Raw genomic sequence first — 25068 nt, 5'->3', positions numbered from 1 at the left:
AAAATTAGCAAACAAAAGTAAAGTACAATTAACTGCATGCATGTAGAATATTTGGTTATTATCTTTAATGGTTTTATGACATTTAGTATTATTATTTATCTCTTTAGACATTGTTTCCATTGCAAAATTCTACAACATTATTATCATTGATTTACAGTGTATATTTAATGTAGGGAATTTTGTGTTGTTGTTGTTGCTGTTGTTTTTCAAATTATCATTAAACAAGACTGGCTTATTGGAAATTGTGTGACAAAGCACTATTTGGTTTTCTCTGTTAAAAAAAAAAATACAGTAAAGAATTATCCAAAACAGGTTGCATGCTTGGCTGCAGAATTTCTACTGCCGCTGTCTATGGTTCTGAAACATCCTCAAGTATGCCGTGACTCTTGTGAAAAAACTTTGTCTTTTTTTCAGAAACATGGCGGTATCATAGAATAATTAATATCAATTAATTGTTAAAATACTGATTTATTATGACTATGCTTTATATTCGCCTCCTATGGGAATCATGAGTGGGGAAATGGTTTTGTAACTTTTGTTACACACAAATCTCCGACGACAATTGTCGGTTTGTTTTGCCAGCTTTCAGTTTTCTGTAACATGAAGAGAGGAAGTAATTAAGTAAATAAGTTATATAGGCCTACATGAGTGTAATGTGAGAGGGACTTGCATTTTGTCGGCTATTAAAATCAAGGGCGTTTTTTATGCATCTCAGTTTCCGTATAGTAGAGAATAAAACCGGCATTTGCACGGATTTGATGTAATTTGTATGCTTAAAAAGGTTGCTCTTATCTTCTTCGCCTATTTTTTTTAATTCTAATTTCGGTCTCTAGATGTCAGTGTAAGGACACGTTGTCCCTACGCATTGGATGATCACGTGACTTCATAATAGTGAGCTGTTCCTATCCACCTCTTGATATCATTCGCGCTTGCATTATCGCCGTGTCTGCTTATTCGGTGTCAGTTGTCTCGTTGTTTTTATTTCTAAAGCAGATGGCTTAGCGGTGGAATATTTTCACTACACATTTGTATTTTATTTTCACAAGTTGGGCGGATTTTTTGATAATGGACCAGTGATGGTTTTTCGTATCACCATGGAACAAAGAGGAGCGCATCGAAGGGTGAGACGCTGTTTACTGGGCTGCGTGGCTGCGGTGCTTTTGTGCAGCGTGACTTCGGCGCAATTAAGATACTCAGTCTTCGAGGAGGTCGATGGTGGAACTGTGGTTGGAAATGCCGCAAAAGATCTCGGATTGGATAGAAATACGCTGAAAGAGCGCAAGTATCGGATTGTTTCTAGTACTGCTGAACCTCTTTTTTATGTGAGTCAGACCGACGGCCTCCTTTATGTCAGCAGGAAGATCGACAGGGAAAAGGAGTGTCCACAAAGTAGTACGTGTTTGATCAACCTTAAAACCGTGCTAGAAAACCCGCTGGAGGTCCATTATGTTGGAGTAGAGGTTCTGGATGTAAATGATCATTCTCCCAGTTTTCTAGAGGAAGAAACCAAGCTAGATATTTCAGAGTCAGTGTTGCCTGGAGCAAGATTTCAGATGAAAGCTTCTCAGGATGGAGACATTGGTCAGTTTTCTGTTCAGCAATATAAACTCAGTGAGAATAATTATTTTCGTTTGGAAGTTAAAGACAAAGGAAAAGATGGAAAAATTCCCATATTGGTTGTTAAAAAACATTTAGACCGGGAGACAACAAGGCATCTTTCGTTAGTGTTAACTGCTTTGGATGGAGGAAAACCTCCCAAAACAGGTGACATGAATATTTTAATTAATGTGTTAGACATTAATGATAATGCACCTATATTCCCTAAAGATGTTTATTCTGCAATGCTCGTGGAAAATGCAGCAATAGGGACAACTGTCATTCAAGTGAATGCAACTGATTTAGATGAAGGTCCAAATGGAGATATAGTTTATTCTTTCAGCAATAGTATGAATCAAAATATTATGGATTTATTTGATATCACAGATACAACAGGTGAAATTGTTGTGAAAGGCCCTTTAGACTATGAAGACAATGATATGTTTGAAATTGAAATTCAAGCATCAGATAAAGGTTTTGTGCCTCTAACAACAGAAAAAAGTGTCATCATCAAGATAGTTGACGTTAATGACAATGCACCTGAGATTGAAGTGACGTCATTTTCAAGTTCCATTCCTGAAGATTCCAGAATTGGGACTACAGTTGCACTAATCAGTGTAAATGACTTGGACTCTGGCCTCAATGGGAAAGTGATTTGCTCCATAAGTGAAGATGTTCCTTTTTCTTTGTCACCGTCGTTACAAGACAAAATGTATTCTTTAGTGACCAAATCACTTCTGGACAGAGAGAAAAAGTTCAAATATGATATATCAGTAGTTGCAAGAGACGCTGGTCAACCTGCACTCTCATCAAAAAAGACAATCAGTGTTTTCATTTCAGATGTGAATGATAACAGTCCAGAGTTTTCATCCAGTCCTTATACTTTCTATGTTGCCGAGGGCAACAATGCAGGAGCCTCCATCTTTTCTGTCAAAGCTTTTGATTGCGATGAAAATGAGAATGCAGTGATTTCATATCATATTCTCAGAGATGGAAAATACGAAAATAAGTTATCTTCATTTCTAAGTATAAATAGTGAAAATGGACAAATATCAGCACTAAAAAGTTTTGACTTTGAGACGCTGAAAAGTTTCCATTTCCAAGTAATGGCCACCGACGGTGGAAGTCCTCCACTGAGCAGCAACGTGACGGTGAACGTGTTCATTCTGGATCAGAACGACAACGCTCCAGTCATCCTGTATCCAATCAGCTCCAACGGTTCGGCTGAAGGCGTGGAGGAGATTCCCCGCAATATGAAAGCAGGAGACTTGGTGACTAAAGTCCGAGCCTATGACGCCGATATCGGATATAATGGCTGGTTGCTGTTTTCTCTGCAGCAAGTCACCCACCACAGTCTGTTTTCTTTGGACCGCTATACGGGCCAGATCCGAACACTTCGCTCCTTAACGGAGACAGATGAGGCTGAGCATGGACTGCTCATACTGGTCAAAGACAACGGCAACGTTTCGCTCTCGGCAACAGCTACTGTGACTGTCAAACTTGTGGAGCCCAAAGAGGCTTTTGCAGCTTCCGATGTCAAAAGTGCAGCAAAAGTGGACAATGAGGAGGACAATGTGACTTTTTATCTCATCATCACTTTGGGCTCGGTCTCGCTCCTTTTTGTCATCAGCATCATCGTGCTGATCGCCATGCAGTGCTCCAAATCCACAGAGTACACTTCCAAATATCTACAAGATGCTAATTATGATGGCACACTGTGTCACAGCATCCAGTACAGATCAGGAGACAAACGCTACATGTTAGTTGGACCCAGGATGAGTATCGGGTCCACCATTGTCCCGGGCAGCCACGCCAACACTCTGGTGCTGCCTGACAGGAGACACACTTCCGGGGAGGTAAGAGTAACTGACCTATCACATTATATTACAAATATGAGAATATATGCCACGTTCAAATTCAAACGTTGCTTAAATGAACTGTAACCAATTTGACACATATTCTAACGTTGCGAAAGTTGTGGCAGTTATCATGTTGAAGTTCTGGTGGAATTTTTCTGTTTGTTTGATTAGGTTGGTGTTTCAGTTCAGCTCTCAGAGAGTTTGGTGCTGTCTGTGGTGCTGAAGTCCTGGAAGTGCTTAGCGATTCTGTATGAAAAGAGAAATACTGACTTGGACTGTGACTCATTTATTTGCAGAAGTTGGTTGACATATTTATTCTTGTCCAAAGGATGATGGGCCTCCCTCAAAACTTTTAATATGAACTTAACACATCATTCGGTATATTTAATATGATAGGAAAAGCTGTCAAGATATCTCCTTAAAATAAAACAGTTTTGCTTGCAGCTCTTGATTTAGAACGATTCAAAGGTTATATCAGTGCAGGAGGTTTGTTTTAAGTATTATAGGCTAGGCCTTTATATAATTTTCAATCAGCTTCTCCAATATTCTTACTCCGGTACTCCCTGAATGGAGAGACACTTCTAGGCATTTGATACCCCCCCCCCCCCAAATGCTCATTGCAATTAAATGCATGCATATAGAACATTCGATTATTATCTTTAATGATTTTATGACATGTAGTATTATTATTCATCTCTTTAGAAAAAAAATTCCATTGCAAAATTCCACAACAAATTGTCATTTAATTACAGTGTATATATTTAATGTAGGGAAATTATGTTGTTGTTGTTACTGCTGCTGTTGTTTTTTTTAATTATCATTACACAGGACTGGCTATTGATTTTGTCTTACAAAGGACTATTTGGTTGTCTCTGTTATAAAATAAAATGCAGTAAGGAATTATGCAAAACAGGTTGTATTTTGGGCTGCAGAATTTCTGCTGCTGTTGTCTATGGTTCTGAAACATGTTCTAGTAGGCCCTGCTTCCTGTGAAAACTGGCTCTTATCAGGAACATGGTAGTATTATAGAATAATTCAAAGCAATTATTAGATAAAAGGCTGATTTATTATGACTATACTGTATGCCTCATATGTGAATTACGATTGGGGATATGGTTTTGTAACTTTTCTTATCATAGATCTCCAACAATAAATGTCAGTTCGTTTTACCAGCTCTCAGTTTTCTGTATCATGGAGGGAGGAAGTAATCAAGTAAATACATTTATAGGCTTACACGAGTGTAATGTCGGCTATTAAAATCAGAGCGTCTTTGATGCTTCTCAGTTTCCGTATGCTGTAGTGAGAATAAAGCCATTTGCACGAATTTGATGTAATATGGTTGAAAAGGACGCTATTTTCTTCCGCGCCTATTTTGTGATTAGAATTTTGGTCTATAGGTGTCAGTGTAAGGACACATATGCATTGAATGATCACGTGGTTTCATATAGTGGGCTGCGTTTATCCACCGCCTCTTGATAACATTCGCGCTGGCATGATAGCCGTGTCTGCTTATTCGGTGTCAATTGTCTCGCTGTTCTTATTTCTAAAGCAGATGGCTTAGCGGTGGAATATTTTCAGTACACAATTGTAATTTATTTTCACAAGTCAAGCTGATTTTCTGAGAATGGACCAGTGACTATTTTTCGTATCACCATGGAACAAAGAGGAGCGCATCGGTGGGTGAGACGATATTTGCTGGGGTGCGTGGCTGGGGTGCTTTTGTGCAGCGTGACTTCGGCGCAATTGAGATACTCCATCTCCGAGGAAGTCGATGGTGGAACTGTGGTTGGGAATGCTGCAAAAGATCTCGGATTGGATAGAAATGCGCTGAAAGAGCGCAAGTATCGGATTGTTTCCAGTACTGCGGAGCCTCTTTTTCATGTGAGTCAGACCGACGGCCTCCTTTACGTCAGCAGGAAAATCGACAGGGAAAAGGAGTGTCCACAAAGTAATACGTGTTTGATCAACCTCAAAACCGTGCTGGAAAACCCGCTGGAGGTCCATTATGTTGGAGTTGAGGTGCTGGATGTAAATGATCATTCTCCCAGTTTTTCTGAGGAGGAAACAAAGCTAGATATTCCAGAGACAGTTCAGCCTGGTGCAAAATTTCAGCTGAAAGCTTCTGTGGATGGAGACAGTGGTCAGTTTTCTGTTCAGCAATATAAACTTAGTGAAAATAATTATTTTCGTTTGGAAATTAAAGATAAAGGAAAAGATAGCAAAATTCCTGTATTGGTTGTTAAAAAATCCTTAGACAGGGAGACAACAGGGCATATTTTATTAGTGTTAACCGCACTGGATGGAGGAAAACCTCCCAAAACAGGTGCAATTAATATTTTAATAAATGTACTAGACATTAATGATAATGCACCTATATTCTTCAAAGATGTTTATTCGGCAATGCTTGATGAAAATGCTCCAATTGGGACAACTGTTATACAAGTGAATGCAACTGATTTAGATGAAGGACCAAATGGAGAAATTGTTTATTCTTTCAGCAATAACATGAATCAAAATATTCTTAATTTTTTTGATATTGTAGAAACAACAGGTGAAATTGTTGTGAAAGGCCCTATAGACTATGAGGGAAATGACATGTTTGAAATTGAAATTCAAGCATCAGATAAAGGTGCTGTGCATCTAACAACAGAAAAAAGTGTCATCATCAAAATAGTTGATGTCAATGACAATGCACCTCAGATTGAAGTGACGTCATTTTCTAGTTCCATACCTGAAGATTCCAAACCTGGGACTACAGTCGCAATAATCAGTGTGAATGACTTGGACTCCGGTATTAACGGGAAAGTGATTTGTTCAATTAGAGAGGATGTTCCTTTTTCTTTGTCGTCATCGTTAGAAGACAAAATGTTTTCTTTAGTTACCAAATCACTTCTGGACAGAGAGAAAATGTCCACATATGATATATCAGTAATTGCAAGAGACGCTGGTCAACCTGCACTCTCATCTGAAAAAACAATCAGTGTTTTCATTTCAGATGTAAATGATAACAGTCCAGAGTTTTCATCCAGCCCTTATACTTTCTATGTTGCCGAGGGCAACAATGCAGGAGCCTCCATCTTTTCTGTCAAAGCATTTGATCGTGATGACAATGAAAATGCTGTGATTTCATATCATATTCTCAGAGATGGAAAAAATGAAAATAAATTATCGTCATTTTTAAATATAAATAGTGAAAATGGACAAATTTCAGCGCTAAAAAGTTTTGACTTTGAGACGCTGAAAAGTTTCCAGTTCCAAGTGGTGGCCACCGATGGTGGAAGTCCTCCACTGAGCAGCAACGTGACAGTGAACGTGTTCATTCTGGATCAGAACGACAACGCTCCAGTCATCCTGTATCCAGTCAGCTCCAACGGTTCGGCTGAAGGCGTGGAGGAGATTCCCCGCAATATGAAAGCAGGAGACTTGGTGACTAAAGTCCGAGCCTATGACGCCGATATCGGATATAACGGCTGGTTGCTGTTTTCTCTGCAGCAAGTCACCCACCACAGTCTGTTTTCTTTGGACCGCTATACGGGCCAGATCCGAACACTTCGCTCCTTGACGGAGACAGACGAGGCTGAGCATGGACTGCTCATACTGGTCAAAGACAACGGCAACGTTTCGCTCTCGGCAACAGCTACTGTGATTGTCAAACTTGTGGAGCCCAAAGAGGCTTTTGCAGCTTCCGATGTCAAAAGTGCAGCAAAAGTGGACAATGAGGAGGACAATGTGACTTTTTACCTCATCATTACTTTGGGCTCGGTCTCGCTCCTTTTTGTCATCAGCATCATCGTGCTGATCGCCATGCAGTGCTCCAAATCCACAGAGTACACTTCCAAATATCTACAAGACACTAATTATGATGGCACACTATGTCACAGCATCCAGTACAGATCAGGAGACAAACGCTACATGTTAGTTGGACCCAGAATGAATATCGGGTCCACCATCGTCCCGGGCAGCCACGCCAACACTCTGGTGCTCCCTGACAGGAGACACATTTCCGGGGAGGTAAGACAAAAATTGACTCATTTATACTTCCAGCGTCCCCTGAATTTGTAACTCTTTTAAATTAATGATCTCACGAATGTTGATGTTTTTGACTAATAATAATTAGGGATGGGCGAGTCCCAATGCTGACCTCATTTCAAGGTATTGGTTCTCGCGACAGCCTCACGTGGCCGTTTTGCAATCAAGATCTACAAATTTGAAGAATAGAAAATTGCCTTTAATTTCAGGCAATGTTAAGGAAATAACTCTATATTGGATTTGCAGGTCTTTCTTTAAAATGATCTGTCATTGTTTTTTTGTTTTTTTTTGTTTTTCAACAAGTCCGGATTTTATGGTATCAGTGTTGGTGACTATTCAACAGTTGAGTAGGCCTACTCGTACTGGTATCCGTCTGGAAAAAAGTTTTATTGAAAATCCCTTACAATAATTATAATTTTGTTAGTACACCCACAACAACAGAATTGATAAATTAGTATTGTTATTTTTTAAACAACAACAATAATAATGCTAATAACAATGAGTGTTTGACATAGCAAATAATCACATTTATAGATAACTTTATCAAAAGGTATTTTATGTACAATACCCAAGCAAAATGTATATCTATCTAAAACTAAATATCAACAACACAATAGCCTATGTGGTTCATAATCCCGTTTCGAAATCAATAGGCCTACGTCACAATTAGGCTACAATCTGAATAATGCATTCATAATAAAAAATATATTTTTTCGCAGTTCAGACTCTAATCTTATTTTAGTAATGGAGCGTGTTTTTTTCGCTTTGGTTTATCTTTTTGTACGTTTTTGATAAACCGTGTACGGTGGTCATGATGACGGATTACTACTAATTAGCATATGTCACCTGTGTGTTTGTGAATGATTGGAGATTTAATGCTTGACTTTTGCTGTTTGTTTTTTGTCCACGTATGTTAAACGCGCTCTTTGACTGCATTTGTTAATTTTTTAAGCTTTAACATAAACAGCAGTTGCTTTAACATCGACTGTCTGCAACCACCCCGCGACCCTTGTGAGGACAAGCGGTTAAGAAAATGGATAGATGGATGTCTGCAACCAGCTGTTTTAAAAATGCCTCAGCTATTTTATGTAACATTTTGCACACTTTTCTGTCAAATGTGAGTGTATGCATTGCGAGTTCTAATCGCTTGGTGTCACTGCTTGTGAGGTTTTCTTAAACAAAAAAAAAGGTCTCACCATAACACTCAGCGGTCTGGGTTACTGCGCTTGCGCGTCAGTGTGCGCTTGTAGTCCGGGGCGTTTATTCAACCCCTGGCTTGTTCATTGTCAGCTTTGCGTGTTGGATTTAAGCTATTTGCTTGACCCCCAGTTTATCCAATTTTTACCTCCACATGGACTCCCATTTGAACTTTTAACCGGTCCAGTATGTCTCGACGAGGACGCGCGTCATGGATGCCGCGCTTGCTGGTTGTCATCTTTTGTTTGGATCTCACGTTTAATTTCACCATGGCGCAGCTGCGGTACTCTATTCCCGAAGAAGGGATGGATGACGCCCTTGTTGGGAATGTTGCAAAAGATTTGGGTATGGATGTGAGTGGACTGAACGCCCGAGGATTCCGTGTCGTTTCCGGGCCGCTTGAACCTCTATTTATATTAAAAAACGGCATGTTGCTGGTGAAGAAGAAAATAGACAGAGAGGAGGTCTGTGAGCGAATCAGCCCGTGCGTTGCCAACATTAAGATCGTTGTTGAGAACCCATTGGAAGTGCATTACGTCGCCGTCGAGATTTTGGACTTAAACGACCACACTCCCATCTTCCCCGACAACGAGACGCTATTGGTGATTTCGGAATCTGCTTTGCCTGGTGCGCGCTTTCAGCTGCAGAGCGCCCATGACCCAGACAGCGACGCGTATTCAGTTCACTCGTACAGAATCAGTCAAAACGAGCATTTTCGTTTGGAGGTTAAAGATCGAGGGGAAGACGGCAAAATCCCCGTTTTGTATTTGCATAAGGCGCTGGACAAAGAAAATGCGGGGAGTCACAAACTGCTGCTGACAGCAATTGATGGCGGGAAGCCCGCGAGATCAGGAACCACTGAAATTATTATTAACGTTTTGGATGTAAATGACAACATGCCCGTTTTTACCTCCGATTCGTATTCTGCGGTGCTTAAGGAAAATGCGCCAATAGGCACAACCATCTTGCAAGTAAACGCAACAGATTTAGATGACGGTCTCAACGGCGAGGTGGTGTATTCTTTTGGTAATAATGTTAATAGTAAATTACGCAAGGTTTTTGATGTTGATGCTGTTACTGGAGAAATTGTAGTTAAAGGATTAATAGATTTTGAAGCAAAGGACAAATATGAAATTGACATTAAAGCATCTGATAAAGGATTAGCACCACTAGAAACAGAGAAAAGTGTTATAATAACTATAGTGGACTTAAATGATAACACACCTGAAATTGAAGTAACATCATTTTCAAGTGCCATTGCAGAGGACTCAAAACCTGGGACCACAGTGGCCTTGATAAGTGTAAATGATAAGGACTCGGGTGTCAGTGGAAAGGTCACATGTCATGTCAGGGGTGACATACCTTTCATGCTAACACCCTCTTTACAAGAGAACATGTTTTCTCTTATCACCAAATCACATCTGGACCGAGAGCATCAGTCCAAATATGATGTGACAATAGTTGCAAAGGATGCTGGTGAACCACCGTTGTCCTCTCAGAAAACAATAATTGTGACTGTGTCAGATGTAAATGATAACAGTCCGAAGTTTTCAAGTAATCTGTATACTTTCTATATCAACGAGAATAATATAGCAGGGGCCTTTTTGTTTGCAGTCAGCGCTCATGATAGTGATGAGGGGGATAATGCTGCAATATCGTATGACATTGTGAGAAATGGGGATAAACACAAAACAATGACATCATTTTTGAGCATTAATTCAGAAAATGGACAGATCTCAGCACTAAAAAGTTTTGACTTTGAGACGCTAAAAAGTTTCCAGTTCCAAGTTGTGGCCACCGATGGTGGAAGTCCTCCACTGAGCAGCAACGTGACAGTGAATGTGTTCATTCTGGATCAGAATGACAACGCTCCAGTCATCCTGTATCCAGTCAGCTCCAACGGTTCGGCTGAAGGCGTGGAGGAGATTCCCCGCAATATGAAAGCAGGAGACTTGGTGACTAAAGTCCGAGCCTATGACGCCGATATCGGATATAACGGCTGGTTGCTGTTTTCTCTGCAGCAAGTCACCCACCACAGTCTGTTTTCTTTGGACCGCTATACGGGCCAGATCCGAACACTTCGCTCCTTGACGGAGACAGACGAGGCTGAGCATGGACTGCTCATACTGGTCAAAGACAACGGCAACGTTTCACTCTCGGCAACAGCTACTGTGACTGTCAAACTTGTGGAGCCCAAAGAGGCTTTTGCAGCTTCCGATGTCAAAAGTGCAGCAAAAGTGGACAGTGAGGAGGACAATGTGACTTTTTATCTCATCATCACTTTGGGCTCAGTCTCGCTCCTTTTTGTCATCAGCATCATTGTACTGATCGCCATGCAGTGCTCCAAATCAACAGAGTACACTTCCAAATATCTACAAGACACTAATTATGATGGCACACTGTGTCACAGCATCCAGTACAGATCGGGAGACAAACGCTACATGCTAGTTGGACCCAGGATGAGTATCGGGTCCACCATAGTCCCGGGCAGCCATGCCAACACTCTGGTGCTTCCTGACAGGAGGCACTATTCCGGGGAGGTAAGACAAAATAACTCAGGAGTTTATTTTCCCTGTGTTTGGTTCACATATTCTGTAGTCAGTGTTATGGCAGATGTTTGAAAATAATAAAACATCCAAAAGAGGGAATTCAGACTGTCTCTGTCCGTGGTGCTGAAACATTCTCCAGCTAAAATTCCCCAATATGCAGATTGTCTCTTCTCAGAACTATGCCTTTGTCTTTGTTATGAGTTATTGGCCTTACATGTCTCTTGAGAGTGTAAATATGGTGTTGTATTTTTTCTTCTTGAAAAATCTAGATGACAATTTTTTGTGTCATTAGGGGAATTTGTGAGGCCCAAAGAGGCTAAGAGGTAAGTGAACAAGGAAGGCAATGTGACTTTTTATCTCATCATCATTTTGGGTTTAGTTCATCTTTTTTAGGGTGTGGGGATATATCAGCATTGGGATACTGATCACCAAGCAGTGATCTAAATCTTCGCATTAAACTTCCAAATTTCTACAACAATCTATTTGCAAAACAATCATTGAATTCAAAACAAGGCACATTTATAAAATGTAATACATGCAATACAATCAGACATTTGAGTGAAGCTGTAAGCTTGTGCATACAGCCTGTCTATTTTTTAACCCAATTAAGTACATTTTTAACTTTTCAACTTTCATATACATTTTAATTGAATCATTATTTAAGTACAGTTTTTATTTTCCTGTATTTAATTTTCAAACTGTGCATAATGTTACACTTGCTTATAATATTGCAGGTATATTTTTTTAGGAATAAAACCACTGCCTTGTTTATATTTATTTATTTATCTTTGTTTGTTATTCATCTTTGTTTTATTTTAATTTTATTTTTTTAATCAACATGTTGACCCATGCTACTTGCTGTATTTTAATCTTGGTCATCATTATAGTGGTACATGGAGATATGTACTGTAGATTTTGAAGTGGTACTTGGTGTAAAAGTTTTGAGGACCAAAGTTCTAAGCTATAGTTGTGGGAATCTGTGAAAACTGTGAGACAGGAGACACAATTCTGGAGAATAACGTAAGATTCAAGTTTAATAGCATGTCATGTAAAGAAATATAAATTAGTTTTAGGTAAACTTTATATTATTTTATTTTATTTCATTAAATTCCCGATCACAGTCACGTTAACGTATTACAGCACCTCCCGCGTGAGTTTGGTTGTCCTCACATACGCACAAACTTTCTTCTGCGCTCTGCAGGAAGAGTCTGAGAAGAAGGCTGGCGGTGGAGATGGCCTTGTGGTAGTTGTCGTTATTGTTGATGGGCAACAGGTCACCGTTCACGTTGGCGTAGCCCACCAGCAAGTCTACGTTGGGAATGCGATGCACGTGTTGCACTCATCAATACAACCTGGCTTTGAGCAATCCAGAGAGAAAGGGCGGAATCCGTTGAAGTATATGACGACGAGCTACCGTCGAGCATCAACTTGTTCCCCGTCATACTGACTGGCCCATGGACGGACACCCGTGCGCTGGTAGCGGTTACTGTACTAGTGTGCGGTCGTCTGGTAGGACTCTAGTCTGTCTCTGCGGTCTTTATGGCGGCACAGTGGATGCAGAGGACGTGATATCGAGTTTGGGCTTCGGCCTTCCTGGGTGGAGTTTGCATGTTCTCCCCGTGCCTGTGTGGGTTTTCTCCAGGTACTCCGGTTTCCTCCCACATTCCAAAGACATGCATGGCAAGTTAATTGAACACTCTAAATTGTCCCTAGGTGTGATTGTGAGTGTGAATGGTTGTTTGAATGTGTGTGCCCTGGAATGATTGGATGGATGGCAACCAGTTCAGGGTGTACCCCACCTATTGCCCGAAGTCAGCTGGGATAGGCTCCAGTGCCCCCGTGACCCTTGTGAGGACTAAGCGGTCAAGAAAATGGATGGATGGATTATTTTATTTTATTTTAAATTGTGCTGCAAATCCCCCAAGTTGTGGAACGGGTGTCCAGGCAGTACTGTATATATCAGCTGTCCCTTTTACCAAAACCGTTCAAATTTATTGTGATATACGTGAATTGAGTTCCAGGAAGTGGTTGTGCTGTTGGTTTTGTAACATAATGATGTAGCAGGGAAACTTTCACCTTCATGCTAATGTTTAAGGTCAGTTTCTGTGTGCTGTTAATTCGCTTATGTGTGTCTTCTCAAGCTAAACACAACAAATGCCTTAAGTGACTGTTTTTAATACAGTGTGTTCACAAACTGTCAACCTTTTGAAATAGTAATATGGGCTTTTACATGAGTGTGCGCATGCTAATGCAGTTGAGCTGATTCGATGTGGCATGAATGTCTGGAAATGAGACAAGACAAGAGGGAGAGAGCCTGCAGCTGGCGTGCTGTGACTCACAAGTCACGCCGAGTCAATTGGGGATTGTCCTTTTGAACATCAGCTTGGATGTTCATTCATTACAATTTTCATTTCTTTAGCACTTTTTGGCTTATAGTGCTTTGGATTTGTAAACCACTATACTATATAGTAAAAATGTATAAGTCGTACAATGACCACATTTCCCTTTTTGCAACCGGCTAAATAGGTCATGTTTTATCACATGTGGCAATCTGCATGCTCTGCTTCTGGACTCATTCTGTGTGGAATATTGTGTGTTGCCCATAGCAACGCACAAGGAGATCCACCTATCGGAGTCGACTAGCAAAAGCTCAACAGTCTTAGTAACAGCAGAGGAATACGGCAAGGGAGGGGGTGGAGAGGAGCAGCAGGCGCTGTAGGAGCATGAGGAGGAGGAGGAGAAGGAGGAGGAGGGGGGATGGGTGGTGGTTGCCTCCATAGGCGACTCACAATCATGAAAATGGTTTTATTTCCAAAGAACGCGATTATGTCAATAAAATCACCACCTTAGATTATGCAGCAGATGGTGAAGATAAACAAACAATATAGGCAGAGATGCTTGAGCTCATAATTAGCTGTTTTATGCTATAGAGATAATCGTTTCAAGCTAAGAAGTAGGTCAGCCTTAAAATTCCGACATGCTACAAAAACCACGCCTGAAATATTTCCCCATTTATATGAATCGGAGTTGTCTATATTTGGATCCACAAGCAGGAGAGTCACACTGAGCATCTTTGCGTTGGAAGCAGAAAGGAGGAGGGTCAATTCAGTTTTATGATATTAGCAGAGACAGGATAAGACTCACTGCACCTTTTTTGACCAATTTGCCTTACTCGGTGTGTTAATGGCTGCATGGATGCATATTTTGCACGTGTGTGCATGTGCAAGGAGGCGCCACGTGTTACGCAGTGCAGCAGTGCTAAGCTGCGCCTAGACAGCAAATGCCCTTATGAGATATATTGATGTGATTAAAAAGGAGTGCATCAAGCAAGTGCATGGTGATGACATTAGTCCGTGCAGCTTGTTGTGAAATGGCAACTATTACATATAATGTGGATGCATCACAATTACACTACCAGCTGTAGCAATGAAATACAAGCAATGACACTGCTGACTTTTAAAATTAATAATTCTTAGTATTACCTTGTTTCATTTGCTACTACAGATATATTATTTTAGCAATATGGTTACATTCATTTGTGGCTGTAAGCTTCAGTGGTTAAAGTTGCACTGAATCATAATATTTTGGCCACAAGTTGTTTGTGGGTGCGCATGTTACAGGGGTCACCAAACTTTTTGAAACTGCACACTTCGGAAATAGCACGTTTTATAAAATGACCAAACATTATATTTATGTGAAAGCCCTGATCATATCAATAATTTCAAAGTCAAAATCAGATAAATATGCACACCTTTTCCCCCATACATCTCTCCAAATGTTCTCATTCTCTAATTATCATTTATATAGTGCTCCTAGGAAATCACAATGCCCCTTCAGTGGCAGGCTATTCTTAGAACAGGCCTGTAGGCTACCAATGTGGTCCATTTCTGGTAACCCTTGTGCTGCTCTAGCTACTTCTCTTTATTATTATTTGTTTTTTAAATACAAGACAACCCAACATTTTTCTTTACAGTTATATTCTATGTGCCCCCTCTAGTTTAAACACAGCATTGTGATTAATATTGCATTTTTGGAATATGAATTATGCAGAAAAATACACGGGGTCGGTCATTTGGCCACTTGCTGACTACTGAAAATGACATCATAGTTCCCCAGGTTACAGCCAATCACGCCTCACCTGTTTTAAGTTTGGTCATGTGACTTTTCCTAGCTGACCGTGATCGATCTTTACCTGAGCCTGAGCAACGGTGTAGATGCCATGGACTTCCAACTGGGACAGACACACTACACACTCACGCAACCGAGGGGCACAAAGGCAAAGGCGCAAGAACTGGGACGCAGCCAACACATCGCAAACAGGAAACGGAAACAAAGCTGATGTGTGAAAACCAGGATGTCAGAAGTCCCACCTCCTCGTGGCATTTACCTCATTGTCATGTAATTTCTAGCCAAAAGCAAGTGGCAAAATGGCCGCACACTGAGATGGATAAAAACAAGTGAATTTTGCTGCCTAATTTATATTCCACAAAAGCAATATTAATCAGAATGTCGTGTTTAGACTAATGTGGCTGCATAGAACATATTGTATATTTTCAAGAAAATGTTTGGGTTGACTTCCCCTTTAAATATCATTCTAAGTTCTGATTACAGTGTTTATTTAGCGTTATGAGTGCTGGTTGGTCGATTACAGCTGATTACAAAACAGTCAACAGTTAAGTATCAACTGTACGGCAGCTATTATATCAATATTTAATATATATAATATATTTGTTTCATTGCGCTGCTTTGGCTGTGGGCACGGCTGTTTGCTCCAGCGGCTTTGTCTGTCTGCTTGGCTGGCCATGCAGGCTGATGTGCACAATTGTATTTGTTTGCATGCTAACTGTCTGCACTGAAATCATTTCCACTGCGCTGGCACTTGTCTGTTGTCTTTCACAAGTGGTTGAGGGAGTCTTCCTCATTAAAAGCGCCTCAGGTGTCATAAGGAGGGTGGATCAGAGGATCAGTCAGGTGGCACACAGCTATATAGAGATATACTTTTTTACTTGTTTACATGCTTTTTATATTTTATTGCAATTCCTTACATACATTGCTTTATTTTCCCCTCGTCCTCCTTTGCTACTGCACTCTCTCCTCCTTCCACATCCTCCATGTTTGTATCCTTCCCCTCCCCCCACCGAGTCTACTCATGCCCTCCTTTTCCCACTTTCATCTGAATGACCTTGGGTACCTCTTTTCCTGTTTGCCAGCCTGTTATTCGCCTGGACATGTCCATTTCTTATCTGGAATCCTAAAACGTCATCACACGCGCTTGAACGTGTGTGTTTCTGATGTGTGTGCGTGTCGCGGTGCATCATGCCTTGAGGGCTGTGGCTGTTTGATGCTGCATGTGCTGTTGTGTGTCACTAGGGCACATTGTCTCTTATATGGCTCCGGCATGGGCGTACGTACGGCTCCTCTCACATTGGGGTCAGCAACAGCAGTGATGATAATCTAATTTACACTCACAGTACGGCACAACACAAACACCAACTATCTTTAGGTCGTTGACAAGCAGCCACTCATACTGGCATATACCTTTATGACGTCAGAATGATGACAGAAATAAGTGTCCACCTGTGTTTTGGTGCTCACTGCTCAGTAATTAAAAGTCACTCACTTAGATAATCTCCCTCCTTTATTGACAATTAGATTGTGCACCGATCTGATTCAGCATAAGGCTTGTTCTACCGTGATGCAGTGCACTTCTACAGTGTCACTCAAAATCGAGTGATAAAGGCAGAATGTGTGTTCTGTCATTGAATTTCATTATAAAGCTGCATCTCAATCATATCAGAAAAAAAATGTAACTCCTGTTATAAAGTTTTAGTTTATTAAATTATTTAGAATATGCTTTTTACACACAAATCACTAGTACATGTACATGTTGAAAGGGAATATAGACTTGAGAATGAGTTTATTATGTATATCTCCATCACATATAGTTCTGCCAATGTCTAGAAAAACTTAACTTACATTGTTCGCATTATTAAAAAAAAAAAAAGGAGCAAAAATCTATTTGCTGCTTTCAACGTCCAGTCTCAGTATACACATTTAAAATATTCCTCTTAGTTTTAGAATTATTTATCTGTCTGCAGTCTTATACCTGGTCCAACTTATTTTATACTTCAACACCAACTAAATAAATAAGGCTGCTTTACATTGGTTATTAAAACATGTATCACAATCTCTTAAATTAGAAATGCCTTTCCTTTGTTCTTTTCTTTTCTGTATTGAACATAAATTGTGCAGTTTTAAACACATGGACTATACACACTTTCTGATATTCACACTCATTTGGATTCAATATTTTAATCTCTTTATTGTGAATTATGGGTTTATATGCATGATCATTAAGCTATAGGCCTAATTGCTAACCTTAAAAAAATCATATAATATTCCCCCTATCTGTGTTTTTTTTTCATTATGTCCCTGAACTTTAAGCTATAATTCCTAACCTTAAAAAAATAAAATAAAATAAATAAATACTCATATAACATTCCCATTTGTGTGTAATGAATCTATATGAGTTCTACTTTTTTAATTAAGAAATACAGTAATTTGAGCTTTCCAAGATATGCAATTGCAATAAGAGACTTCTACAGTACATTGTGCAATTAATGAGTGTAAAAGTCTATAGTGGATTACGTCAGAATGTGACAATTGACACTAGTGTCAATGATTACTGTGATACTGACCTTTGACCTTCATAATCACCAATTACATGCAGCTGATACTGCTCAGGGTGCTCTGAGCTGTGTTCTTTTTATCAGTAGAGGAGGAGATGGTCTTACTTAATATTTGGTTCCACTTATATACACATGGGTTATTATTAATTAGTTGTTCATACTTTTTAGGCATAAATAAACAAACAACTTTAAGAAGTCATTATATAAGAAAAGTGAGAATCCCAAATGATCTCTTGCACATGATAGATAGATAGATAGATGGATCGAGTACTGTTGCGTTTCCCCCATCCCCTGTCCCTGTGTGTTACCAAGGCAAAGTGAGAGTCAGTGGGCCAAAGCGAGTAAGTGTGGGCTGCACTCACAGCTCGAGGCCAAGGCTCCCTGGCACAGCGACTCTTGCTCCCATCATTTGTCCCAGAACACGACAAGGCTGGTTCATAGCCATGTGTGGCTTCCATGCAAGTTGTCCGTGTGCGTGTCAGTAATATGGGTCAAACTAATTCTTCCATATTGATACCAATTGTGTATCTATAGGATACTTAATTCATCCGTGCCATTTTTTTTAACATCACTTTCTGTAACTGCACATTTCATGCGGAATTTTACATCAGCATGTGTGTGACCCTTTCTCCCCTCCACTAGTCCAGTAGTTATATAAGCCCTCACTTTCATTGTGTCGCACTTCATTGACTCATGAGTCTGTGCTATAGTTTCGACCTTGCCACTCTCACTGCAGACTCACGCACATCCAGGACATTCTCGCTTGCTTTACTTCTAAGTGCATAACATAAACACATTATCCAAAGTATGATTATTATTATTTTGTATTATTATTCTTAGTAGTAGTAGTCTTAATGTAAAATATTACAGGTGCTTGATTCCTTTGCCTACTGCAGTTATTGTACTGTCTTTTTTTGAATTAACAAATCAGAACAGATGGTCGGCACTGCTCTTGTTTGGCATCAGTGTTCATACAGCCATAACATCTGCTGCAGTGCTTAGGTCACCGCTGCATGCCTGGAGGATTGAACTGACGGTGGGGTTAGCGTAAGGCTTTCTACAAGTCAGCCATAAAGCGTAAATGGAGTTGGTGCAAACAAAGCGCAACTGGCTTTCACCTTCGCCTTGCAATCCAGATAGGAAAAAATAACAGGTGGTGTGGCCTTTAGTGTTGTGATTTCTGATTTAGTGAATGTTAAAGTGAGGGAAATCTGCGGTCAGCAGGCGCCTTCGTAAGAGGATTGCCTTCTTAGCACAGTATCCTTGCACTGCTCACTGTGGGGTATTTGGGGTGGGCATAGGACCACAGTGTCCTCATACTCTTGTGATGAGGGACCATATGTTGTATATTTTGTGACTGAGCATCAATGGAATCACATGTCTGTGAGAAGGATTCATTCATTGTCCTCTATGTGACACCATATAATGTTCTTGATAGCATCGTGGGTAATTGGATGGATTTCTTTGAGTTCCTCCTTTTCTGGCAGTTTGGATGATTGAATATTATTATTTACAAAGGATTATTTCCCACATGTAAAGGTTTAGCTTGCTAGCTACAGATTTTTTTTAGATAGATGTAGGCTATTTTTGGTTTATTTAGGGCTTTTTCAATGTGGCATATATGTATTTAATAAATATTAGTTAATTTAAGGTTTTTTTCAATATGGAATAGATATATTTAATAGGCCTACATATATGTTTTGCCCATGTGCATCAACCTCGTCAATCAGCGTTTTTATTTATTCATTTTTTAAGATCAATGCTAGTTCAAGGTTTTGACCTAGCAACATTACTAATCTGCAATGGAAAAGTGGCACGGAATAATTGAGTAAACAAACATAATAAAATTTGCAGTACCCCCAGAATGTACAGGAAGTCACTTAACTCAACAGTGATCATAAATAGTCTGCTTTTAATCAGATGTTCAAGATCAAGAAGTAATGTGACCATAGAATTAATCTGAATGCTACTCCTGGTCATTTTTGTGAGTGTGAACCTGCAGTGAGCAGCTGTATGATGAATGAGTCATCTCACTGCCTCATGTGGATGTTTTTTTTTTTTTAATCTGTTTATTTTTAGGTAGACCATCTGTCAGGGGGGGGGGGAAAACAGGTACATGTTGATTTTAGCTTAATGTTTGTGAGGTAGCATTAAATGTGATAATGATGCACATACTTCCTATATTTACATTTATTTTAGTACTGAAGTTGCTTGTTTACTGCCATCTTGTGTAGTGGGTGCAGTGTATGACTAAAACAATGAGATAGGGGTGTGTATGGCAAATGTTAATGCAGTCGTCCTACTGCCTCACATCCCACTCTCTCCTCCCACTCTCACTCCCACGTCTCGCTTGCAGTGGTTTTGTTCTAGACACATTCTATTCTAGCCTTGTTAGACGTCCATCTTGTCTTCACCTCAAACTGGATTATTTTGCTCACCCTCCTGCCCATCCATTTAGCCACACTCAGTTTATTTTTTTTCTCTTCAATTGTTGTCATCGAGCTCATACTCACATATGCCCCCTCCTGTCTGACTTTATTAATGCAAGCAGAAGCAAACGATTGCTGTCAACAAGCTCACTTTATTTTATTTTTCCTTGTAAGATGCTCTTTATTGTTTGAAGTTGTTGAGTCCAATTCATAATAGAGAATTGTCCCATGAAGCGACTACTTGCACATTTCGCCTCTTAATCCATCATGCCCCCTAATGCTATTTCTGGTCTGAGGCAGCCTCTTGTCTGTACAAAGTGTCCTCGTTTTGGAGGAAGCGCGGTTGTAAATACTGCTTAAGGACTGATAGTACTTTCTGTCTTTTTCATATTTTACAGCTTATAAACTTTATATAAATGTATATATATTATATTAATTTGAAGTGATATTTTAGAACAGGAATAACCATAAATTATTTGTTGTAGTATAATAATAATAATACTACTACTAATAATAATAATAATAATAAATATGATGATGATGATGATGATGATTATTATTAGAATAAAACCATAACATACAAAACATTTAAGAAAATGAAAAATAATTAAAATCAAAGTTGTATATTATTATTAGCTTGTCCTGTCTTTGATTTGAATGTGACATTTGATATTTGGGAATTTTATGGATAGGTTGAATATTGCACCTCCATAGTTAAAGACACTTTTTATCAAGCGTAACCTTTTTTTCATGTAAAGAATAATATGCGGTATGCGACAAAAATATGCTGTCATGTTAATTGGCACGATGATGCACCTATCGGGTCTAATTTAAAGCTCTCTGGAGAGCAGCCTGCAAATTATATAATTGCTCGAGTTTGCTCCTGCATGCCACATCATTAGGTACACCTGCACAATGAAATATGATGTGAACATGGCATTCGAACAGAGGTGTGTAGACTTTTTTGTATCCATTGATGTGCATGCATTTATGACGTGTGGATAAGTAGCTCCCGCAGCTCTCGCTCTCGCTGTCTTTTTTTGTTGTTGCAGTAGATCTTATTTTCATTGTCCTCTCACGATTAAAGGAAAAATTAATACAGGATACTTGTGCAATGCAATATAGGCCTGTGGTAGTAGTATGAAAATGTTTATCTAAAAGATTGACTTTTTTAACAGCCCTTTCTTAAGTCAATTATATTTTAAACAAACAAACAAAATATGTCCAGGACTCCCTCACTTGTAACAATGAGAAAAAAACCCACCAGAAATTCACATATTACTGGTGTTCTTTACTTTTAGTCCCAAACTTGTGTTTTCTAATTATCCGGTCTATTCCACCACTAATTTCAACATTCCAGTTTGTCCTACATGGATTAAGGCCTCCATAAAGAGTGTCAAGTGATAACTCTCCCATTACTCCTCTAATGCGATTAGGTGGAATAAACTTAATGATGCCACGAAGAGTAGTTTAAAGAAGACAGCAGTACTTCTTCATTACACACGGAAATAATACACACATGGGAATCTGTTTGTCCTTGTAGCTATTTCAATTTTGATACCATTGAGACAGGAAGCTGGTACTGACTGACCTGAAAGTTCATGAAAATGAATGAATGACACATCACAACAGTCCCATCACAATACTGTCGTCATTTTCTGTTGGAAAGTGGAGCACGCTCACAAAAACCATTCCAGCCTGCACGTCCAACATCAGGCTCTCTACAGGCCCAGCACTCTCCTCTATTATTCAGACTCCCTCCCTCCATATTTTTTTTAAAGGAAGTGGGCCAAGCCTGAGTGCATGCAGCAGGTCTGCTCCTCCATTGCTCTTCACAAGCATGCACTACTGGTGGGCGAACACGTTAGTTCAGCATGACTAATAGGAAGGTAAAAATAGATATTACACAACACTTATACATGTCAAATGTGTGAGAAATGTAGAAAATAAAAATATCAGTGTGAAAAAATAAGCATTAAATGAGGCATTTTGTTCTCCTGCTGTAGTATATCGCCCATCTTCCCCTCCTTTGGTTTCTCAAGCATTACACTGGATGACGTTTGCAGGCATTGTTTAATACAGTCCCCTTCCTAGCATTTTCATTTCCTGGAGACACAGTGAATGAGAATCATACATCAATGCTGCGACAGTATCTGTGCAGCTGTGCCCCTTGATACACTTTTTCATCTGAGTGCGAGAGTGATCAGAAAGCTTTATTTGGCCCAGACTGAGCATGTGAAAAGGGGAGAAAAGAAGGTATGCGCCCTCTTGTGGCAAAGTGCAGAACATAATGTCCTCAGTGCGTCAATCCACTCAATTTTTTTAGCTGGTCACTGCACTCTGAAAGTGGTGGTGTATTCACTGGTTTCACTATTGAGGTTATGTGTCAGTATTGATCCATGGATGGCCGTCCCATTTTTTCCCCACTCATAACTGGTTGGTCCACACACCCTGTGCCTGTGCTGAACCATTTGATTGACAAATCTAGGTTATCCATGATTGACTATGGAGCCAGATTTACTCCTAATCTCTGAAAAATGGTTTAGTTCTGGCTGCATCTCTCATTCCTCTGTGTGGGTACACTAAGCATATAAAAGATTGTCTGTGCATGTGCGGTATATAAAAGATACACACAAATATATATATTTGATTATAGTTAACATCATATTCTTTGCCTGTTTCCTCACAAAGAAAGGTCCAGAGGAGGGGCAGGAAGTAGGGAGTGGCACTGATGGAGGCTTGCGTCTGTGTCGCTATGGCAACAAGAAAGGAGCTAGTGAATCAATTATGGCTGCTCCCAGTGGAAACAGATCTATCGGACGCTGCCTTTGTCGCTAGGTGCAATTGTGAACCAATCAGGAGAGTCCAGGGCTGCCACATCGCTTCAACCAAGCCAATTGGATGTTTTTTTTTTCTTTCCTCCATTTATACAGTAATATTACATGTTTGGTTTTTGGGACTGATCTGATGAATGCATTTCTTTTTACAAAGTGAATCGACACAACAAGTGAGAGAAAGAAAAATAGTTCTGAGCTCTCCTCTCATGACACATGCCGTTCACAACATACCATCAACAATAGCCTGCTATTTGGCCTGCCTGTTGTTTTACAGCAGAGTAACTAATTAAGTGACTTGGGGGAATTGTGCCATTGCTTTCCAAATGAGTGAACAATGCGTTTGTGTGTCTGATTCAGTGGCGAGTGCATGTGTATGCTTGTGTGCATGGGCAAGCTCCATATTGCTATGTCCTGGCTCATGTTTTTGCCTGTCCTACTTTTCCAACCAATGAAGGGAGTGCAGATTTGGAAATAAATGATTAAGAGGGATTTCTTCCCGCTTCTTCTTGATATTGTAGCATGTGACGATTTTTTATGTGCAGAGGGTCTAGCTATGTATGTGTGTATATATATATATATATATATATATATATATATATATATACTGTATATATATATATATATATATATATATATATATATATATATATACTGTATATATATATATATATATATATATATATATATATATATTTATACATATTTATATATATATATATATATATATAAGGGGTGTATCAATATGTCTGCATCATGTAGTCATTTCATAATAATTCCAAAAACTGAGTTAAAATTAAAAAGTATGTAAAGTATTAAATGTACTGTACTGTAAAAAAAACGAGTGTGATATTGATTTGTTTTGCATAATTGCATTTGTAAGACGTTGGTGGAAGCTCAGTACATTTTTATTTTCATATTAAGAGCTATCTAATCTTTCACATGAAGTAATTTATGAAATTATGCACATTTTTTAAAATTGTAAAGTACAACATGACCCCAGTGTCAACAAATATATGCATTATTGTTACATTTATTGCTGCTAAATTTTGACATGGACATGTCTGCTGCGATGCGACTGGAATTTCCCCAGAACAGGTTTACAGAGTAAGCGGTGGTCATTAATCGCGTGTTAAAAAAAAATGGTGGCGTTAAAGGAACTTTAACTCAAATTAACACTGGTGGTGCAGTGTGAAGTGTTGCATCACACAAAGCAAGTGTGCATCTTACAGGGAGGACGTGTGGGTGGTCTCCAGAGCCTTGGCCCAGCAAGGGCACTGTGGGCTGTGCAGGGTTGATTGAAAAGGTCAGGCTCTCTTCAGGGTGGTGAGGGGGTCGGAAAGGAGAAGAGCCTGCTGCAGCTGAAGTGTCATAGTGAATATGCTGTAGCAGTGCAACATTAGCGATGCATCAGCAACCCAGATGCAACTGTTGGTAGACTAGTTCACACCAGAGTATGCTTTGTTTGCACATTTGTGTGTGCATGCAAAGCCTGATGTGGTTTGATTCATTCAGCGAGAGCGGAATCCATCAATGTGAGTTGATGAATATTCAAAAGTGGGTCAAAAACTCCAGTGTATTTAGTAAAATACACCCATGGGCTCGTGCTCATAATGTGTGTCTGTGTGCACACATGCGTCATGTCTGTGCCGGGGATGGCGTTACTATGGAGACATGAAGGGGAGAGAAGGGATGGAGGAAGGGAGGGGAGTGCTCGAAGCATGTTCAGATGGCACCCCCACACAAGTGCACACACACACGCCTTGCTTAGATGATCAGCAACAGCTCCTCTATATGCAGCACTAACTCTTTAATAATGAAACACGCACACCAAAAATACACCACACTCAATGCCCTCATTCTCTCACCTTCAACCCTTCGCTCCC

At 39.7% G+C, this 25068-nt stretch overlaps 2 protein-coding genes across 12 annotated transcripts in view; both read left to right on the top strand.

Annotated features, from left to right (window-relative positions):
* The window catches only part of LOC144058707 (protocadherin alpha-C2-like), a 155013-nt gene that overhangs the window by 40983 nt on the left and 88962 nt on the right, over positions 1-25068 (top strand). The window contains exon 1 of one of the 11 annotated variants that reach the window (XM_077577161.1): positions 4943-7466. The exons of 9 other annotated variants lie outside the window; for them this stretch is intronic. In XM_077577161.1, coding sequence (XP_077433287.1) covers positions 5109-7466 — 2358 coding nt within the window. In that variant the 5' untranslated portion in view covers positions 4943-5108. Of the gene's footprint in view, positions 1-4942; positions 7467-8743; positions 11222-25068 lie in introns of those variants that run through there. One more of the 11 variants, XM_077577164.1, reaches the window with a different exon arrangement.
* LOC144058710 (protocadherin alpha-8-like) lies at positions 943-23643 on the top strand. Its single transcript, XM_077577172.1, has 2 exons — positions 943-3452; positions 23040-23643. Exons 1-2 carry the CDS (start codon positions 1077-1079, stop codon positions 23184-23186), a joined length of 2523 nt encoding a protein of 840 aa, XP_077433298.1. The 5' UTR covers positions 943-1076; the 3' UTR covers positions 23187-23643.

This window comes from Vanacampus margaritifer, chromosome 10, assembly GCF_051991255.1.
Source record: "Vanacampus margaritifer isolate UIUO_Vmar chromosome 10, RoL_Vmar_1.0, whole genome shotgun sequence".
NCBI classification, from domain to species: domain Eukaryota; kingdom Metazoa; phylum Chordata; class Actinopteri; order Syngnathiformes; family Syngnathidae; genus Vanacampus; species Vanacampus margaritifer.
The sequence above is the reverse complement of the archived record's forward strand: the minus strand, read 5'-3'. Positions and strand labels throughout refer to the sequence as shown.

Coding starts and splice junctions, on each gene's coding strand:
- LOC144058710 (XM_077577172.1), top strand. CDS start 1,077: ATGGTTTTTCGTATCACCATGGAACAAAGAGGAGCGCATCGAAGGGTG. Junction 3,453..23,039: donor GGAGACACACTTCCGGGGAG/GTAAGAGTAACT, acceptor TTCCTCACAAAG/AAAGGTCCAGAGGAGGGGCA.